Below are 22,525 nucleotides of genomic sequence, written 5' to 3'. Positions count from 1 at the left end.
TCTTTGCAATAGGCTGCCATATGAGCAGCATATGTCAATACAAGATGTTGCTGCTTTTGCATAAATGCTTACAGACATTGGAATAAAATTTTAATTATTAAACAAAACACCTCTGGCATTTAATATTTAACTAAAGGGGAAAGCTTTAAAAATTTTCTCTTTGCTGTTTAGCTTCATCCAGACCATATTAGAAGTTCAGTGTGCTTCATGAACTGAATTAAATTCAACTTCTGATACAGAAACAAGTCTTCCAACCTGTGCTTTTCAGATGTTTTTGATAACACTAGCCATATATGCTAAAAGACTTTAATGAAGATTTGTAACTGCTTGCATAAAAGTTTCAAAGACTACACTCACATTAGAACAACAGTGGATTTCAAACAAGATTAAGGACTACAAAAAAAGCTATAATACAAGAGTAGACAGATTTCAAGCGATTCAGGTAGCTTCAGTAGATGATATTGCTTCATCATTTCTTCAGACAAATCGGATCCCATTCATAAATTACAATGGGTTACACAAAAGCAAACCTCTAATACTGAGATTTCCAATAGCCTATTGTCAATCAAGTATAATTTGATTAGAACAGATTATAAACTTAAAGGCTATCAATCTTTTATTAATTATTTCTAAGACACTAGAAATAATTAGAAATTATTAGAAATTCTAAGAACTGTATTTTTCTTCCTAAGAAAAATCCTGGAATAGTTTGGGTGGGAAGAGACCTTTAAGGGTCATCTATAGTCCAACCCTCCGCAATGAGCAGGGACATCTTCAACTAGATCAGGTTGCTCAGAGCCCTCATCAACCTGGCCTTGAATGTTCCAAGTGTAATGGGTAACATGTTCCAGGATTTCATCACCCTCATAGTAGATAATTTCTTCCTTAATCTAGTCTGAATCTACCTTCTTTTAGTTTAAAACAATTCCCCCTTGTCCTCTGACTACATGCCCTTGTAAAGGTCCCTCTCCAGCATTCCTGGAGGCCCTCTTTAGGTACCGAAAGATTGCTACAAGTCTTCTCTAGGCTGAACAAACCCAGCACTCTCAACCACTCAAAGGAGAGGTGCTCCAGCCCTCTGATCATCATCTCATGGCCTTCTGGAGCCACTCCAACACGTCCATGTTGTTCTTATGTTGGGGGCCCCAGAGCTGTATGCAGTACTCCAAGTGGGGTCTCACAAGAGCAGAGTATAGGGGCAGAATCACCTCCCTTGACCTGCTGGTCACACTCCTTTTGATGCAGCCCAGCATACAGTTGGCATTCTAGGCTGCGAGCTCACACTGCTGGCTCATGTCCAAACATTAACGTACACATTATCCAAGTTGTAGGAGTCATGAGCCCAAGTTCTACTGGATTATTGTTTTGTGATAGTACAAGCACAATTTCTAATTACCATTAAACAATTCCATATTATTCAAACATACATGCTGGCTGAATTGATAGTCCCATCTATATACAATACTTTTACAATACTATAAGTTCTTTTTGGCTGAAGTTTTACTTCATCAAATGTTAGCAGTTTAAGCTAGAGGAAGCAGGCATTCATATGACCACACAAAGCACTGGATGGAAAGCAGCCTTATGCCTTTTTCTTTGATACTCAAGAATCATAGTAACAGAGAAAAGGGAGAGAAAAAAAACACCAGAGAGGGAATTCAACAAACTCCTCTAAAATACAGATGCTTTTTTTGTCCCCCGACCCAAGGTAACAAGAAATTGCTAGCTATGAAGTAAGAAACAACATGTATTATTTCAGGGATTACATAAAAGCTGCTGCCTTTCAAATAAAAGAACAGGAAAACAAGCAAACAAGGTCATGCTAAAGGTGTATGTGAATGAAAAGCCATTTTAAATTTCTCTTCCTTACACCATTAAGGTCAGTGGAATTTTCATATGACCTCATTAAAACCAGGCTATGGCCTTTTGTAGAGCTTAGCCTTTAAGTACCAAGCAGTATGATCAAAATAAATGCAAACAACTCACAGCAGGCAAGTTTCAGTCCAGGTGGTGCACAGCCCTACGTATTACTCTTAAGGTGACATTTAAATTGTAAACTAAAATGGCTTGTATGAGGCTTGATTGCCCCAAGCACTTGTAAGCTTCTCTTGTCTTCTACACACAGCTATGGGAGAAACGTGGAATGGCAGAGAAGGCTTCTCTGCTGTACTGAGTTGGTTCCTATTTTACAATTAATTTCATACGCATGCCTGATCAAGAGCAGCCAAGTTACACACCTGTTGCCTGGCATCATCAGAGTTTAAAATCCATGTAACCATAGCTATCAAATCAGTGAAGAACACCTCCTACATAGGCCTCTACGTACATACATAGAAACCTCAATTTAAATCCAGTATCAAGAACTATGCCACATGTATTCCATTCCAATTCATAGCAGGGGGTGCTTTTCAAACAACATGAAAGAAAACAGCACCACTTATAGGACATTTTTAATCTCATTTTCTTTCCTGTTACCCATCTTTTTTTTCAACCCAGTAATATTTTTGTTTCTGCTGCATTTTTTCTACCCTCTGTGCCCTGTTATTACTTCAGTGTTTCTTCTCAGGTATTTTGCTTCTTTTTCTTGTTTTACACCTTTGCCTTCGTCTAACTTGCTTTTCCTCAGTAGTCACCCATTATATTTTCCTCTCTTCTGAGAGTCTTCTTTCTTCTCTGATGCTGTCTTTCAATCCCACTAGACTCCCAACAATTGATCCTAAAGTTGTTTTATTTGTCTGTCAGATCCTAACCTGTAGAGATCTTCTATTCGGGAAATGCTAACCTAAGATACTTAGTTTTCCTCAAAACACTGTGGAGTAAGAATCTAGGTTATGGAATACATTTGTTAACAAGGCTCTTTGAGGAGATTCACATGCTTTTAAAAATAACTCTCACGTGTCTGTCTTCACACAGAAATTATAATAAGTCACACATTTTGTCTGTTTTAAGCGTTTCCTGGATGTTGGCAACTCTCCTTGCTGTTTCCAAAAAAGAAACCAGCAGGAATTTTCCTTAAAAAAAAATATGCTTGCCTTGTAAATTTTTCTCAGCCATATTCTATTCTTTTTCCCCTCTGTAACTATATTTTGTTCTTTGACTGAAACTTACAGCAATACATTTTGAAGGGTTGAAATACATTTCTCAATTGGGAAAGCATTTTTTCTTTTGGACACATGCAACTTCATAGGACATTAGCATCATGCAGGCATTGGGAGGATGAATGGAAAAGTAGAACAGTTTTTAAAATCCTACTTCCCAGCCTTTTTTTTTTTTTCTTTTTCCCCTAAATCCAAGGCAGACTGCAGACTATTAAAAAAAAAAAAAAAAAAATCATACAGAAATTCTGCTCAAGTGGAAAGTCACATTGATATCACTATAGTATTTTGAAGCAGGACACGGCTGATTATTCCACTGGATGATTATGAGACTATCCTTTCCCGTGCCAATAAACAGAAAAGAACCCAAATTATTTTTAGGTCTATTTTCTAGCCCAAAACCATTTTTAGCCCAGCAAAACTATTTAAAAACTCACTAGTTTTGGCAAGAAAGAATTAAGGATGCACACAAACTTTACAGTAACCATGCTCCTCTGGCCAGGAGAATATACAGTGAAATCCTTGCTCAATATTGAGATGCATTTATCCAAAACAAAGTTTTACTCAACTGTATCAGGACATTTCTTTGTAAGTAGCCAAAAAGAAGTGACAAATTCAGGTTCCTAAACTAGTCAACCCACAACCAAGTACCACACAGCCAGTAACTCATTCCTCCCCCTCTCTGCCCACTGGTGTGATGGACAGAATTGCAAAGAGGTAAAACCTGTGGGTTGAGATAAGAATAGTTTATTAACATAAAATATAGCAATCATAAAAAATAGGAATAAACCCCAATGATAAAAAAAGGAGCACACAATACACTTGCTCACCACCTACCAATCAATAGCAAGCCCAATCTGCGCAGCGATCTGGGCCTTCAAGGTAACTCCCCCCAGGTTTTTATACTAGGCATGAAGTGCTGTGGTATGGAATACTCCTTTGGTTAGTTTGGGTCAGGTGTCCTTTCTCTGCTTCCTCCTGGCTTCTTGTGCCCCTCCTCGCTGGTAGAGCATGAGAGACTGAAAAGTCCTTGATCAGGGTAAGCGCTTCTGAGCAACAACTAAAATATTAGTGTGTTACCAGCATTGTTCTCAGACTAAAGCCAGAACACAGCACTGCACCAGCTACTAAGAAGAAAATTACATCTATCCCAGCTGAAACCAGGACAAAATCCAAAGTTCCTCGTCTTGGAAAAATATGCCTCTGGGTGTCTTTACTGCTGGACTTTGAAAACCCTGCAGCAGTTCAGTGAACACTAAAAGCAAGGCTTAGCATCCTAAAGGTCACATATAAAATCTTGGTTTGCCTATGTTGTATTTATTTCCCCACACCCGCTCCATTTCATACAGAATAGAAGACTTCACCTGAAACTAGATAAACCAAACAAGAAAGTGGGAGAACATTCCTTTGGAAGTTAATGTTACAGTCAAACAGCTTAACCTACTTGATTTTGGTTCTGATCTAAGTTGAGCTATGACTGAAGATGCTTGGTTCAGTTGTTTGAACTCAGCAAAAATATAAGCAGTTCAGTTCTGATGACCAGACACACACATAATGGCTGGCTGCTCTCTAATGCAGATGCAGCTCACTCATCCCCACAGGCAACTATAAAAGGATATATTACTCATTACCACTGAGTATTCACCATGTAGTATTTCAGATTCTGTGTTAATTGTTTGTGACCGATTATCTAGATATAATTGTACCATCTGATAGCACTTGGTAGGCAGTCATGGGTAAGTTCTCAGTTTAATAGCAACTACTATATTTCTCTTTTTATTTCCAAAAGCTGACTGGCTGGTACCATATTCTTCAACAGACCTTTTAGAAAAATTAAGTATTCCACAAATTTCATACCATTTTACAAGCTCAGTTTCTCTTAGAACCTTATCAGACATGGAAGCTGTGAAGAGGAACTATTTAAAAAGATTTCCATTACACAGTTCATTAAAAAAAATAAAAATAAATAAAAAGAATTATGCAACATGCTTCCTAGAACTCCACACTGTTACACGACAGGGCATTCTCAACATTTTACATCTTAAAGATGTAATTTATTTCAGCCTCTGGAAAGGAATCCCCAGCAGCTGAAAGAACAAGCTGAACACAAGTGACAGTAAAAATGTAGGAGGTGAGAAATAGAAATGGAGATAGAAAGGGAAATGCATTTCAAACACAGGACACAATCTTTTTTTACAAACATTATTTTTTAATCAAGATAAGCATGTGATCTAATGTCAGCATCAGCTGATTTTTCCCTAGACACTAAAACTGTAAGTGATAACAGCTGCTGCTACATTGAGAGCAACCATTCAACATATTTCTGAGAGCCTGAGAGGCCAAGACCAAACCTCAAAGCGTAAGTTCTGGAAGCATTTTAAAAACCAAATGAAAATTTGCAGTCAACAGATGGCAAGTGAGGAACGATCCACTTCCAAACTCGTATTCAGCAGAAAATAGAAGGCACAAACCGCAGAGTTCGTGGAGTTTTTAAGACTGGGAATATTAAGTGTGTGCTATCCAAATCCACCAAGGTACTGTGGCCAAGTGGTCTAAGGCACTGGATTAAAACTTTTGTTTCTTTGTGAGCATGGGTTCAAACTGCAACGCTGCCAGGAATCTTTTTATGGTTGCACTCTATGACCTTTAAGGTCTTCTCCAACCTAAACTATTCTGTGATTCTACGATGCTAAGTCTTAACGTCTACCAGAGTAAGTGTCATTAGCTTTGTGATCAAGCTGCATGAAACAATTTGAAGAAATGGAACTATCAGAAATTGGCAGTATTAAACTGGCATTCTAATAGCTAGAACATACCGAGTCTCTCGAGGCCAAAGAACGCTCAGTCACATCTCAAAGCACTTCATCTAGTTTGTATTCTGTATATTTTTAATTGCAAACAAAATCAGCCAAACCCAGCATACTTTAGAAAAATTATTTTCTACAAGTGTCAGTCTATTTCTAGTTCATCATTATCTTCACCTAAGATTACTCTGCCAGATAGTATGTTAAAGCCACACTGAACCAACAAAAGTCTCGACAAACAGACTAAGTTATCAAAGAAACATTTTTTACACAGACTGAATTGCAGGGTACACTCCTAAAATAGATTCACAAGCTAAGCACTGCAACTTGAATATCAGATGCCTGCACATACATAAGGCAAGTATTAATATTTGTCTCTGACTACCTCCTTGTTATCAGGTGTCTCTGCAGGTACTTCCCAGTGAAGAAAGGAAAGACAGCTGCAGTTCTTGTCCCCACTTTGCTCCCATATACACCACATCATGTGACTACTGTCAGTTTTCACAATTAAGAACCAATATTTAGGAAATATTTAGGAAAAGAACTAAGTATTCTGTTCCAAAATAGATAGTTAAATATTCTTGCAAGTTTTAGATTAGTTTTATTTAAGCTGTGTTCTGAGAGGTCTGAAACTCAGACATAAGACTACCTCATGCACACTGGCAGATTTTAGTACAGCTACCTGTACAGGAGCACATTTGTGTGCTTAGTATATTTACGTAAGAGCTGTGAGAACTGTAAGGAAAGCATTGTACTTGCACAAAGCATCGCCATATTGCATACATTTTAATTACACTATTCAACAAAATCAAACTAAACTTTACCACGAAACATGATATATTGGAATTATGGTTTCTTATATGTACACATTTCTGCCAATTCTGGATGAACAACTTTCTCATTCAGTAGCTGAAAAACAGTTAGAGGCTCTGTCCCTGTCCATCAGTTTCATAGCCCCATCATAGAAGGCCACCAAATTGGTCAGGCAGGATTTCCCCTTAGTGAAGCCATGCTGGCTGTCACCAAGCACCTCCTTGTGTTTCATGTGCCTTAGCATGCCTTCCAGGAGAATGTGCTCCAAGATTTTGCCAGGCACAGAGGTGAGACGGACTGGTCTGTAATTCCCTGGGTCATCCATTTTCCCCTTCTTGAAAATGGGGGTTATATTTAGTGCGCCCTCAGCAAGTTTGCCGATGACACCAAGCTGTGTGGTTCGGTTGATACCCTGGAGGGAAGGGATGCCATCCAGAGGGACTTCGACACGCTTGTGAGGTGGGCTGATGCCAACCTTATGAAGTTTAACCATGCCAAGTGCAAGGTCCTACACCCGGGTCAGAGCAATCCCAGGCACAGCTACAGGCTGGGCAAAGAAGAGATTCAGAGCAGCACTGCAGAGAAGGACTTGGGGGTGTTGGTCGATGAGAAAATGAACATGAGCCAGCTTCAGTGTGTGCTCGCAGCCCAGAAAGCCAACTGCATCCTGGGCTGCATCAAAAGGAGCGTGACCAGCAGGTTGAAGGAAGTGATCCTGCCCCTCTACTCTGCTCCTGTGAGATCTAAGTTGGAGTATTGTGTGCAGTTCTGGTGTCCTCAACATAAAAAGGACATGGAACTGTTGGAACAAGTCCAGAGGAGGGCCACAAGGATGATCAGGGGACTGGAGCACCTCCCGTATGGAGACAGGCTGAGAAAGTTGGGGCTGTTCAGCCTGGAGAAGAGAAGGCTGCGTGGAGACCTCATAGCAGTCTGAAGGGGGCCTACAAGGATGCTGGGGATGGATTATTCATCAGGGACTGTAGTGACAGGACAAGGGGTAACGGGTTCAAACTTAAACAGGGGAAGTTTAGATTGGATATAAGGAAGAAATTCTTTACTGTGAGGGTGGTGTGGAACTGGAATGGGTTGCCCAGGGAGGTTGTGAATGCTCCATCCCTGGTGGTGTTCAAGGCCAGGTTGGATGAGGCCTTGGGTGGCATGGTTTAGTGTGAGGTGTCCCTGCCCATGGCAGGGGGGTTGGAACTAGATGATCTTAAGGTCCTTTCCAACCCTAACTATTCTATGATTCTATGATTCTAGTAACATACCACTTTGCAAAAAGTGCAGCAGGCCAAATAGACTCAGTGAGTGAGGAGAACCTTGAGAACACCACTGTGTCATAGATTTACATCTGAATCTGTTTCTCCAGATTTATACTTGCATCACATGCTCACCTTCATCCCCCTACTCACTACCCTCCCAACCCAAATGCTACAGAAGAAAAAAAGAAAAAATAGAAAAAAGAAAAGCAGTAAGAATAAACAATCTCTATTCTAGGAGCAAGTGAGCAGGCTAAGGGCGCTTCAGCTTACCAAAAGATAAAGGTCTATAGAAAGAGTAGTATGGAAGAGGTAAATAGGGATGCCACAATTTAAGCCCAGCCGGTAACTCAGAACCACACAGTCACTCGGTCACTCACCCCCTTTATTCCCCACTGCTCCCAGAGGGCTGAACCCAAGACACACTGTTACTATGTCTTTCAATGCAAGAAGGGAAAAAAGATCTAATGAAACTAATTTTCAGAACTCTGTGCTTCATGTGACATTGTTGTGGAACTCAGCCAGAAACTGATAGGCATTTAAGAGAAGACAAGAGATGCTAACAGATGAGGCCTCTAAATCAAGAAATCTTAAGGATAAACTACATGCCTGATCATTATACTTTTCCATAAACATCTGCTGTTGGCCACTGAGAGCTCTGTGATGTTCCTTTGACAAAGCAAAATAAAGCCTTCTACATCCTTAACAGTGGCTACTTTAAAGTGATCAGTGTGACAAAACCAGAAAGACCTACAAGTTATAGGGCACAATATGTCTTCCTCAGATAGGTCCTAGCCATTTACACATGTAATTTACATGTATTTATGAAAATACACACAAAACTTCACCGATTGGTCTTCTCCACAAGCTCTGGTTCCAAAAACAGGCCAAAAGAGGGTTATCTCAATGTGATCCTACACTCACCTCCCTGCTTTCTGCCCCCTTGAACTTGCCCTTCTTATCTTCTTCCTTGCATTAGTACTCAACTTGCTAAGCTGATTCACGGAACAGCACTGAAAATTTGAGCAATTTTTGACCACTCTGAGCTGGTTTAAAGCACAAGGAATCTGCTGAGCACCAGTGCCAGTACAAGTAGGCAGTAAGAGCAGCCTTGGACAGGCTGCTATCATGGCCAGGGGTGGTGGTTTGTGGGTTGTTTTGGGTTTAAGTGAAAATCTTGCATATTGCTCAGATCTGAAACAGGTACGACCACTCTTGGCAAAAAGACTCTGTTATTCCTGATTTTCTACCCATTTGAAGCGTATTTTCCAAAACAACGCATAGAAAACCAGAGCCAGAACAGGAATATTCGAATTACGTAAAATGACTACGCAATCTGGTGATCAGTTATGTTCATACGAAAAGCTTCATTCACTATGTGCAATCATACCAGTACCATATGTAAATTTGTTGCTTGGCAGCATCTGGAAATAACAGTAGCAAACTTCTTAGAACATTATTTTGTCCCTTAAGGTCAGTTGCTGTTAAAGTCAAATCTGTTTGCACAGTTCTTTTGCCCAACACTTCATTATTCTGGTATTATTAGTTGTTTACACAAATGATGTTGGTGGTTTTTTTTTGTTTAGAGTGCAGTGATACCAAACCCAACACATCCTACCATAGGAAGTTGTAGGATTTTTTCTCGTTTCAGTCTGATCAATGTATTTTCTCTAAAAGTCTTCTTCCACATAAACTATGCTGGAGAACAGTGACTGAGATTGTCTCTAAGGTTCACAGTATTAGAAACCACATTACTACAAGTGAGATACAGGGGTTCTTTAGTTACAACCAGAAACCAATCTTAATATTGCAGTCTTAGGAGACTACAATTATACAGTTATGGTAAGCATTTTTACAATGTTATAATATTAGTAAATATTCATTTGGGAGTACATCACTAATCAACAGAAATTACAAGACATTATGTGAACATCCGTAAACATTATCTAGGAAAGGTGTATTCTTCATCAGAAAAAATATTTCTAAGGACTTCTAGTATATAAATGTTTTTTCAGATAAACTTGCAATTTCTCCTCTGGAAAATAAGAATTTTCACACAGGACAGTTTGAATGGTTTCTGATGACAGATTAATTACTGTTGATAACATTTCTGTACTAGTAGGTTCACCAGAAAGAAGGCAGAATCAACAAAAGGAACAAGAAATCTGCATCTCCCCACTATCAGGCAGTAAATCTAAATAAGACAAAAAATAATCTTAAAGGGAAGCTTTTTTTCTTAAATACAATGCACAATTAAATCACTGGACTCACTACCACAGGATCTGCAGAGGGCTAAAAACCAGCAACTGTAGTTCAACAAGGAATTTGATGTGTTAAGAGAACAATTAGAGTTGTGGCTACTAGCCATCACTGTTTGGAAAGCCTTAAAAAAAAAAATCATAGGGAACATACATTAAAGAGATCACATGCACACTGTTTATTGTGCTAATCCCCATGGCATCTACTACAACTGCACTAAGACTAGACCACAAGGTAGATGGACCTTAGTTATCACAAAAAGGTTTCATGTCTACTGATCCTCCACAAACTTGGGTCAAAGTTGTCTCCTACAGACTGAGACCGTCATCACATTAGGTTTAGAAGATATAATCCTCCAGCTTTTGAACAGCCTGTTATGAAGGTGTTCTTAGATTTGCATCAGAGATTTTACCAGACGCATTAGAATGTTGTCCTCAAAGCAGACAGTTTTGAGACAGTCATTGCTTTGCAAATGCATTTTCAGGAAAGAACATCAATCAGTGTACCATTAGGAATTGTTTTTCAAGTTACAACTTGTACATATCACTTCAATGTGAATATGCACTCACAACCTAGTTTTAAGAAGCACAAAAGAGATTGGATCATCCTTTCCATCTGCTTTTAGTATATATTACAATTTAAAATATTACTGCCTTTTAGGAACATGACAAAAGTCACATCAACACTAAATCCATTCTTGCTGTGTAGAAAAACAGACTGTTTCTACTTTACCTTGTGCAACTCCACTTGCTATTAGCTTTGTAACCTGGAAACACAGAACCTCGTAAGTAGATTTAGTCACATTAGCATTCATCAATATTTGCAGATTCTCAGTATATCCCAGGATTTGTACTCGAACTATGAACTTACAAATGCTGAAGGCAAGAAAAGGACTCCAAGTTCATAAGAACGGATCATCAGTTGGGTGCCATTTTTCTCCAGAGCTCCCCAAGCTGCTTTAGATAGATTGGCACTGCAAAGAGAAAGAAAGCCTTTCAGTAAGGCATAATCTTCACGGCAGAAAATGCTCATGTACCACAGCTGTAGCAATACACTTCTAGCAGGAGAACTTCACTTCTACCAGAAGAGTCTTTTACATAGAAAGTAATTTGGGTGTTATTCCTTATTGCTATTTTTACAGCACAGTGGGAGCAGCAGAAGCATACTTGTACAACACATGTGGATAACTATACAATCCTACTTGTGTCATACAGACCTACGAAACTAATTCAGCCTCTTGAATGTTCTCTGCATCTTCTTTCTTCAGAAAGGAACTTGGTGAAAGGAACTTGATATTGGTAAATAGCTATAGTTTGATGACTTAGGAAGATTAAAGGCCAGCTCAATTATGACTAGTTACATTACAACACATTAAGTACAGAGCATTTTGCAAGCGTTAAACAGTATCTTTCATTCCTGGTATTTTTTTTCTTTCATATATTTATGAAGACAGGTATTCTTATTTCAGTGTGCTTTCAGCACCATGTTGCAGTTAATCCTTCCTCAGTAATCTGCTGTGAAGTAGATCAAGTTGGGAGTCAAACAATAAATGCAATTCTGTTGTCAAAATCTACTTCTACAGCAAAATGCAAAAAAGCTTAAACATTACATTTTAACTGATATCCTGGATGCTTTTTGATAGTATCAAATTGTGGAATAAGAAACATGGGGAAAAAAAAAAGCAACCATGAATTTCTGTATTAGGTGGATTCAGCATCACATTTCAATAACTTAAATCCTTTAAAAACCACCTTAATCACTATTGGTATTACAGGCAGCAATATAAGTGACTGATGAAAGTTAGACAGCCAGAATATAAAGAGCAAAAATTTTAAAATGACTGAGCATATAAGAGTAAGGATATAAAGATCAAAATCTCTAATATATAGGGTTGCACAAAAATCAGTTTTGGCAAAACTGAAACGTGTATTTTTCATTCACAATAAGACAGCCTTCCCTCATGTCAAGAAATTTCTTACTCCCTCTTGCGGCTTCTTTAAGAAACAAACAATAGAAATACAAAGCTAGACTTCAAGCTAGACTGCTGAACAACTCAATCTGACAAAAGGTCAGAATCCAAATACTAGGTATCTACATGCTTTGTAACGGTAAGGCAGCATAAGGATAATCTTCGGCTTAATCCACATGTATTTTTACAAACCCGCACATTCATGTACAGCATGAATTAAAAAAAAAAACAAAAGCTTAACCCAAGGTTTAAAAAAAAAAAAAAAAAAACTTATCACTTCAGCTGATGCTGAAGCCTGAAATTGGCAGTTAGAGCTCAGATAAGATTATAGTGTGATTGCAAACAGTTCCATAACACAATCATTGCAACCTGCAGCCCCCAAAGGGGCAATGAAATGAAGAAACATTAAATACAGACAAAAATTCTTATCACTACTTACAGTATTGTGAGTATTATGGCAGTAACTCACCCGGGCCTACAATTAACAAGAACTTTATATGTGACTAAGTGAGAGTGTACGGTTAGTCATTTACCTTGTGACTAAGAACCATGAAATCTTCTGGAAGTCAGGAGAGGATCTCATGTATGTCTTAATGTGAGGCATAGCATGACTTCGACCTGAGACTTCAGCTGACCATTTGCTAGAAAAGAAAAAGAGTTCTTTTCATATACAGTTTTATTTTGAGGTCTAAAAAAAAAAATACTCACTATACTACAGTGCCATATTTTCAATAACACTACGCTATACTTGTCACATTTAATAGTCATTTCCCTTACAGAAAGGCTGAAAACACTTTAACTGAATTTTCAATCCTGAAATCCAACCTTATTAGTAGTCAGAAGGGCAGGATTTCCTTTCTTTACAAAGAAATCAGACAGATAATTCTCCTCAGTGTATCAAGCTCTCCTAACAAGTTTTTCCATTCCTCCGCTCCAGCTAGCACTCAAGAAACCAAGTCCAAACTTCCAGCCAGTATTTCTTTGTTTGAAGACTGTCATGCCTTTAAGGCAAAGGAACTTGACAACAAATTAAACTTTACAAAATTCCCCAAGCTTATTACAGTTTATTATACATGAAGTAGAGGAAGGGAGCAACTGATAGCTTGTTGACACTACCCCTCTTCCCTTTTCTGTGCCTCTAAGCCACTAAGACATTAGAGGGCTTAGTACAGTAGAGGTCATATCCATGTGTATATATAAAAACTAGTTTAAAACAACAAGCCATTGCTGTGGTAATTCAGCATCAGTGTTACAGAACTGTAAACAAGCATCAAATATATGTATGTAATTGAAGGTATATAATCATGGTATTTAGAAGCACTTTCCACTCTCAGCTTCACTCACAATCAGGAAGAAGGCTTCTAAACACACATTTTCATATACTTTTCTTTCCTCAGTATGGAACATAATAGGCTCTGATTTTGGTTGTCACAATCTTACTTCCCTAATTTATCATTCTCTTATAAAAGGCAAATAAAGAATCAATCAGCTCTGAAAAGCTTCTTAAGTGAACTTCAGTGTGTTCATTTAAAAGCCTGAGAAGACTGAAGTGGAAGGGCTGGAATTATTTACCTAAGCTGACTTTCAGGACTAACTTTCACATGAGTTAAGTCAAGAGGTTTTTCAGTTCAGGGGTCAAGACCTACTTGAACAAACCTATACTGTGATGAAGGAAAGGAAACTGTTTTCGAGAACTGGTCCTGTATTCCTGAAGGGCAAGAGTTGAAACACTGTATGTGCATGTGGAACAAACTAGACATCTTTAGATTTTGATGCAAGCCACACTGAAGTCTGTTTCTGAAGACTAGACCAAGATATGTATGATATAGAAACAGCTAACCAAACTTGTGCTTCCCTACAGATCTTTACACTTTCCATATTGAAAGACAGCAAGGCTATACAGAGTCAATAATTCTTGTTAACAGCTTTTATTTCACAACTGACAGTTTAGGAAAATATAAATTTAAGCCACAAAAATAATCAGGTAACTCCAGTTACATTACAGGAATGAAAACCAGGAAAACAGTAGAATTGGGAATTGAACACTGATTTTCTTTAGAACTCACTGCCTTACTCAAGGACAAACTGTGTTTTAGCAACAGTACTACTGGTTTTTTTTCACTAGCCACAGTACTCTAATGGCAGTTAGTTCCAATTGCAAGTGATTGAAACTGGTATTCCAGAAGTTAAAATTAGAAAAGGAAGCATATATTTTGGGCATATTTTCTTCAGTAGGACAGCAAAAATATGTAAGGACAAAAAGGGAAAAGTGCTTATGTTCTCTGATCAGGATTAGTTTTTTGGGTGTGTTCTGTTGTTTTTTTTTTTGCTTTGTTGATTTTTGTTGTTTTAGGGTTGTCTTTTTTAAAAATGGTAAATATCTTACAGAAAAATAAAAGCATTATTAGCAAACAAGTATTTAATAAATGTTTTCTCTTCAACCTAAAAGTGGGCTTACCTCCAAACTGCATAATTGAGTGACAAGCCAAAAAACTGGAAGTGGTTTCAGATGGGTACAATATCTCATTTAATCTATTCTTAATACAGCTAAATTTCAGCCTCACCATGGAATTTTCCTGGCATATTTTAGAAAATAAAAAAGCAAAAACAGATTACAAAAAAGCCTCAAGTAAAATACAAGAGCAGTTGCTTTGCATAGCAAAGATGAAAGCATATGCCAATAAAACAATTTCAGGATACTTATAGTCAAATTGGCTTAATACATTTTAAGCTGTAAACTTGTCATCAGAATGCAGCCAGCAGAGGAAGTAAACAGGACTGATCTCACCTTGCAGTAAACTTCAGGCATATTCAATCTCAGAGATAAATATGGTAAGTTACATGAAACTAGCTTTGAGAAATCTTATGGAGCAGAATCACAGCTTGAAGTAGTCACTTTTTTGACAGTTAGAGGTCATGGTACCACGTAAATTAAAAGCTCAAGTGTGGGGTGAGGAAAAGACATATTATCAGAATTTGAACAATAAACTTGAAAGCCTTTTTGCTATTTTCTGGGTTTTTTTGGTTTTTTGGGGTTTTTTAAGTTATTTTTACACTCCTGGGACTAGAACTCCTTATCACTCATACAGCTTAGTTTTGACTTTAAATCACTAATTCTGATACTCTAGCAGTAATTTGCTGCTACTCCTAGTCTTCTGTGGCACTCCAATCAGCAGCTTTTCTTTATTCTTTTTAATTACGTACCCTCTAATGTGATGATTAGGTGCACTGAACTGAAGAGGTAATCTAACGCTTACAATACAACAGCTTTTGCCCCTTCCATCCCTCCATTTTTCCAATAGTATTTTTTGAAGGGTAGAAGAGAAGTGTTCTCTCCCATGAATAAGGTATTTTGCGCAATACAGAAAACGTTGTACTCACTTGCACTGCACTACAAATGTGAATGCTTACAAATTGTTGCTTTTATATGTTATTAACCACTTGCAAAATTTCAAACATATGGGTTTAAGTGTTTGACAAATATTTTTTACTCTGTGATGAATTTTTGAGTTTGAAAAGGAGACTACACTACAATCACAGTGCATTTAGCTGGAAGACATACAGCAAGTAAGTATGTCTTGCCACCAGTGCCTGATATTCCTTGCACAAATGCAGTAAATGAGTAGACATAGGCCCCTTTACAAATAGGGCTATTGAGAAAGGGAAGCCAGATAATCCTAACATCCTGAAAACTCACAGTGCAGGCACATTCAATGCATAATCAAGCCAGCAATAACTCATTTTCTACAATATCACCTCTTCAATCACTCAGTTCTTACTTCAAACAATGAATGGGCCTTCAGTCTCAAGATACTGGCAACAAGACCTGAGCATAGTTAGAACAACTCACACCATTAGTCATGACTATAAAACACCAGCAAGTCCTCTGTATCTTTCGTTTATGATGTTAGAGGAACACTGTAGTTCTTCTAACTGAGAAGAAAGATGTTCTTCGAAACAGGCCTGAAGAACACAAAGCTCTGACAAAACTACGACTGTGGACTTGTCAATAGCAAGTCAAAAACTCTTCTCAAACCAACTTCTTCAATTCTTTGAAAATAGAAATACGACAAGGCAACTGCACAAACATAAGGCACGTGGTATTAAAAACCAAACAATTAAAATAAGCATTAAAAATACAACGTTTAATGTACTGTTAAAACTGGTCAACTATTTCAAAAGCAGCAACTAACAGAAATCATTAAGCATTGCAAATCTCTCCTTATCAATCAGTAATACTGAATGCTGAAAAGAAAAACACAGCGACCCTACCAGAGAGAAAACTGAGCAAATTGCACCATTTACACAAGTAGCTAATCTGACAAAGCAGCCTAGTAATTATTTGTTAAGATCAGAAAAGTGAAATCAATATTAAGTTTCAGTTTAGTTGCCTTATGCTTTTGAGAAATTACAATTCAGAGCTGTATTTCAGGTTAAATACACTCAACCAGCAGAAAATATAGAAAAGCAGACCACAGACATAAAAATTGTATGCCTAGGGCAGAGGTTCTACCTCTTTAGGTGAGATGATAGGACACCATTTACTAATCCCATTAAAATCTCTCATTACTTGTAAAAAGGAGCTATGCTTTCTCCTTTACTCCAAGTACAGAAGTATTTCTCTCCTTTCAACTCTGGTAGCATCCTTGGTTTCTTGTTGGTTTTGTATTGTTTTCCAGCAAGGTAAAGACAAATTCTTCTAATCCCTCTACTGCCCAAAGCTTTGCATTATGGCAAGTCTTTAGAAGATCTTATCACATATTTAATCTATTGAAACAGGACCTATCATTTTCTGTGTCTCTTGGGTTACCACAGATAAGAAGCTGATGTGTATAATCTGCTCTACAGTAATAGTTTACATGCAGGCCTCCTAAAGGAAGATTGTCTTGTATTACTGCAGGGTAAGCATATGCATCTGGGCGGTCACTAGAGAGTAATTATGCAGGCCCAATTCTCATTGGCAACCAAATTGCCAAATAAATTCAAAACAGCCTTTTTATCACCAGAGCAGGACCACAGTATACTCAATGAAACAGGTATGCGAGCATTTTCTCATTGAAAAGGAATAAATTAACAGCTAAGGTCATTATCAAGTAACATTCTGTGCACTACAGAGAAGAAAAAAAAAAAAAGGATTTTTCTTCCAATAATATTCTCACCAGATATATACTTATAGAAACTGAATTGAAACTGCACAAGCGCCCCAGTTTTATGATCTCACTTTCTGAATCATGACTGAACAATCTCAAAAGGTGCCTATAGCTTTCTTCCCTTGCTAAATATGCTCAGAGAGCACATTTCAAAAGCAGGAGAAACAAAGCCTCACACTCTTTCTGTTCCAGTTCCATTCCTTGGACATCAACCAGCAAGGCTCATAGCAACAATCATGTTCACTCCAGAATGAAGGAAGCTCTCTGCAACTACCCACTGTATTCTCAGTCATATATACACACACACACATACACCTTCACACACTTACTTATATAAGGGTAAAGTATCTTAGCAAAACAACTTCCACCTGGAAGAGTTAAAAAGTTCCTGGTGAAAAGGAGGGGAAGCTGCAGTCTTGTAAGATGTTACCAGATTTATTTATTTTTTTTAATCTGTGCAAAACAACTTTTCCCATTGTTCCCAAAACACGCCTAAGTTTTTAAAGCTTCAGCCTGAGGGAGAAATCTAACATGGAATTTGGCAAAATTAGCAGCACGGGAAAATAGAAGTTCTTAATATAAAACATCAGGCACCTTTAACAAAAGATATTACCACAAGTAACAATTTTTGCAGCAGCACTGCTGCACTCAAAAAAGCATTTCTAGCCCTGTTGTGCCCCAGCCCCAGTCAATACTGCAGCATAAGTGGGAAAGTGAAATAAAACTGTAAATTAAAAAAGAGAGAAAGAGGAGAAGAGTAACATTATTCCAGTTCAGAGACAGAAAGCTTAAAAGGAAGTGCACAGAATTCAAAATCTGGTAGCGCCTTCCTCCATTAGCAGCAGTATCCCATATCATTTTTAACAGGTAAGTAGCACATTTTGAAGATAAGCCCGGCATACCAGGAGCCAAAGGATTTTATTTTAACAAGTTTAAGAATACAGTGTTTCTGACAAGTTCCCCTTAATTTGCTTTTAACATCTGAACACTACAGCATCCTAAGTTGAAACATATAGTCTAAGAAAAAAAAAAAAAAAAAACCAAACAAAACAACCAACAAAGAATTGAGTTCTACTTACTGAAAATAGGAATGCAACCACAGCTGTTTCTGTGCTGTCTGTATACTGTATGGAAGCGAGCCACCAGCTTCAGGAAAAAATAGAACACATACATTGTTTTCTGAAAGATATTCTAAAAGCAGCAAGAATTTTGGAGGGTAAGCTATCTTAACTATCCTCATGACTTACTTTCAGAAAATGGTTCCAATATTCCGTATAAAATGGTATATAGTTGTTTGGGGTTTTTCTGTTTGGGGCTTTTTCTCAAGCCTGTAATTTACCAAGTTTCTAAACACTAAGTAGCAGATTTACACTAGGAAGAAAAGAAGCTACACATGCAATAGAACTGAGTCCTCTTAGAAGACAGACATTTATGGGTAATTTTTTATGATACAACTTGATCTAAACAGATTAGAATAATTAGCCATACAAGCTAGAGGGAAAAAACCACCCAACTTTCAGAAAAAGACTACCAAACAACATTATTTTAAAAAGTAAGAACTTCTAATGAAATTGTATTTGTATTAATTTAGTCTCTTGCTAATGCAGGTAGTGATTTCTTGAAACAGATTTAACAAAGAAGAATCAGCAATCTTGATTATACTGATTATTAGTGCTGTATATTAGAAAGAAACTAAATGCAAAACCTACTGCATTCAACCTGTCCCAGAAGACACCATAAGGACCTGTTACAAAAGCTTTACTACTCTCAGGAATTCATTACCTGCAGGTGTCTATGGAGCTGTTCATTTGCACTAATACAAAATTAAGTAATTCACCAAGTTATTCCACACATGAAAGAAATGAAATTAAGGGGCCATTGTGCAAATTGCAGCTCTGACTTTCAAGAGTTATCAGCTTTGCTAAACAAATGGTATAGACAACCAGTATTTCAAAAGACTCTTACTTGTGTGAACCATAGATACCTAAAAACTCACTGGCTGCAGTTTCTATTTATGTTCCAGCACTGCTCAATTCAGAGGAAAGAGAACTGAAAGCACTGCTTTTCAGGGTGTTCAAATTACACCGTTAGAAGAGTTCAACAGGTACTCCATACTATGTATACTATGGAGCACAGGTATCCAGCTTGGAACAGCAACATGTGTATGGATTCAACAATGCCAAAGAATGACTGAATTGCTGAAGTTGAAAGCATTTGACAGAGATCATACAGAGTAACTCCCTGCTCAAAGCAGGGCTGAACTGAGCACATTGCTCAGTACAGTGTCCTGGCAGATTTTGAGTATCTCCAAGAAGAGATGCTACAAACTCCGAGCAGCCTGTTCCATTAAACATCAGAAAACATTTTTGTTGTAAAGATACACTGGAATCTCCTGTATCTCAATTTGTGCCCATTACCTCTTGTTCTTTCAGTGGTCACCCTGCAAAGAATCTGCCTCTACTTTCCATCCTCCTATCAGGTACTTACACACATTGATAAGGTCTCCCAGTAAAGTTCTCTTTGCCAGGCTAAGGAATTATCCAGTGCTCTCAGCCTCTCCTTGTGTGACAAATGTTCCAATCCCTTACCTTCGTGGCCTTTTGCTTGACTCGATTCAGTATGTTCAAGTCTGTCTTGTACTGGGAAGCCAGCAGCTGGACTCCAGATATGGTCTCACCAGTGCTAAACAGAGGTCCTGCACTTGGATCAGGGCAATCCCAAGCACAGATACAGGTTGGGTGGAGAATGGGTTCAGAGCTGCCCTGAGGAGAGGGACTTAGGGATGTTGATTGACAAGCAGCTCAATATGAGCCAGCAGTGTGCACTTGCAGCCCAGAAACCCAAATGTATCCTGGGCTGCATCAAAAGGAACGTGAGCAGTAGGTCAACGGAGGCGATTCTCCTCCTCTGCTCTGGTGAGAGCCCACCTGCAGTACTACATTCAGCTCTGGGGCCCCCAACATAAGGAGGATGTGGAACTGTTGAAACAAATCCAAAGGAAGACCACAAAGATGATCAGAAGGTTGGAGCACCTCTCCTATGAGGAAAGGCTGAGAGAGCTGGGCTTGTCTCCCAAGCCTTCTCTTCTCCAGGCTGAACCTTACAGCAGGCCTCCAGCACCTAAAGGGGGTCTCCAAGAAAGCTGAAAAGCGACTTTACCAAGAATATGTAGCGACAGGATAAGGGGGAATGGCTGAAAGATGGTAGATTTAGATTAGATATTAGGAAGAAATTATTTACTGTGAGAACGGTGACACACTGGAACAGGTTGCCCAGAGAAGTTGTGGCTGATGTATCCCTGGAATTTTTCAAGGCCAGGTTGGACAGCACTTTGAGCAAACTGGTCTAGTGGAAGGGGGGTTGGAACTAGCTGACCTTTACAGTCCCCCTTCCAACCTAAACCATTCTATGATTGACATCAGACAGCTCCCTTATTATGCATGGGTGTAACCCATCTAAAAGTGCTTGCTTTTGAGAAACAGAAGCTTCACTGCACCAGAATACTACAGCTGCTCTCCTCCTTCAGGTTGGCTGGGGCTATGCTTTCTATACAAAATATTGACTTCATGAGCACAAACATGGGAAGACTGAACAGAACAATTGCATGTTACAATATTAACAAAGTGACTAACAGTAGAGAAATATCTTATTTTCCACTGCATCTGATGAGTAGGATGACATTGCAAAGAAGAGACAAGGAGAACATAGCACACTCAAACCTGAACTTTCTGTCAAAACAGAAGTATGATTGTAGTTAGAACACTGAGAATGGGCTCTTTTTTCTATACAATGACATACGAACATGGTTGTACAGGAAACATTATGTATCAATGCCCACAAAGCTTTTTCAATTCAATCAAAATAAGAGAGCTGGAGTCAGAGCCCCATTAAGACTAATAAAAAGATTCTACTGCCATCTGTTCTATCAAGCTGTCTTTTTGCTGAGAACTTCAGGTGCATTCAACATCAGAGAAATGACTTTGCAGAACGTTATGACCACATGCTTACCAGGATAGCCTTCCAGACTTTGCCTCACATTGTTCACAGTAGGATAAACCTTCATGGAGGAGAAACAAAAGAAACCCCTTTAATAACAGAGCTCTAAATACACAAGCTGCCAATTTGCAAACAAAAACCACCTTAAAAGAAAACTTAATTGAGAACAAAAACATTATAAACTTTATTTTCCAGAATGAATAAAATTACATTGCAACTTAAAACTAGTTGTGTACCAGTAACAAGAAGTCTTTAATATTTTAACTCTCTTGCAGAGCTTACCAAAATTAGCTAGCAAGACTCAGTCTTGCTTCAACCCTTTCCACAGTGGTCAAAATTATTTTGAGATTTTAGACTCATAGCTCAAATGTTTGACAATATTTTCTCCTTGATTTAACAAGCTCCGGCTCCTCCTCTGAACTGTAATAATAACCAAATAACCAGGTTAGAAAATAATTTGGTTTAGGTATTAATCATTCAGGGTTCAGTTATGTCTCAGTAGCAGAAACAGCTGCATCTACAAAACTCAGACAAGCTATGGAATAAGAACATAACTTTGATTATATATGCTCTAATGTCACACAGATGGAAAATACAGTATATTTTATACTATAAGTGGCATCCTTATGATTTCAGGATGAAAACTACATTAATGTCTTCCAAAAGTTAAAAGCAAACCACTGACTAAGACTTAAACAACAAATGGACAAATGTTAAATAAAGGTCACTAGCATCTAAAAGACATACCAAATGAACTGGAACATCACATTTAAGACTCATCACACTTCTGCCTGCAGCCACTAGGCTTTCCTGGAACTCCGAGCATAGCCATTTGGACCCATCAGCTCCCATTGAACCAATGCTTGAGAACTGTCCAACAACAGGCCAGGATTCCTGTGCTGGTATTGACAAAGCATGCTCTTTCAAAAGCTAATGATGGAAATTAAAACATTGTTAAAACTTCAACAGGCAAAGAATACCTTAATTAGTGGTTTAATATCACTTGTTATTTAATCCTCTATTAAATCATCTATAATTCACTCCTGACAGAGATTAACATTCACACTATCATTTTAACTTTGCAATAAAAAGTCAGGCTGTCCAAATAAACCCACTGTTCCTTCAAGAGAAGATCAAACATCACAAGTTTTATCCAAAAGGCACCAAAGCCAGCCAT

The 22,525-nt window shown here is 38.1% G+C and overlaps 1 protein-coding gene across 1 annotated transcript in view; it reads right to left on the bottom strand.

Moving 5' to 3' along the window:
• Positions 1–22,525, bottom strand: part of TDP1 (tyrosyl-DNA phosphodiesterase 1) — a 47,843-nt gene that overhangs the window by 13,796 nt on the left and 11,522 nt on the right. The window contains exons 10-14 of the mRNA XM_080618600.1: positions 22,096–22,278; positions 21,361–21,409; positions 18,432–18,498; positions 12,736–12,843; positions 11,104–11,206 (exon numbers count right to left, since the gene is read on the bottom strand). Of these exons, the coding sequence (XP_080474726.1) occupies positions 11,104–11,206; positions 12,736–12,843; positions 18,432–18,498; positions 21,361–21,409; positions 22,096–22,278 (510 nt within the window). The remainder of the gene's footprint in view (positions 1–11,103; positions 11,207–12,735; positions 12,844–18,431; positions 18,499–21,360; positions 21,410–22,095; positions 22,279–22,525) is intronic.

The sequence above is a fragment of the Psittacula echo genome (genome assembly GCF_963264785.1).
Source record: "Psittacula echo genome assembly, chromosome: 5".
Lineage (NCBI taxonomy): Eukaryota > Metazoa > Chordata > Aves > Psittaciformes > Psittacidae > Psittacula > Psittacula echo.
This window is presented reverse-complemented; position numbering and strand designations above follow the sequence as displayed.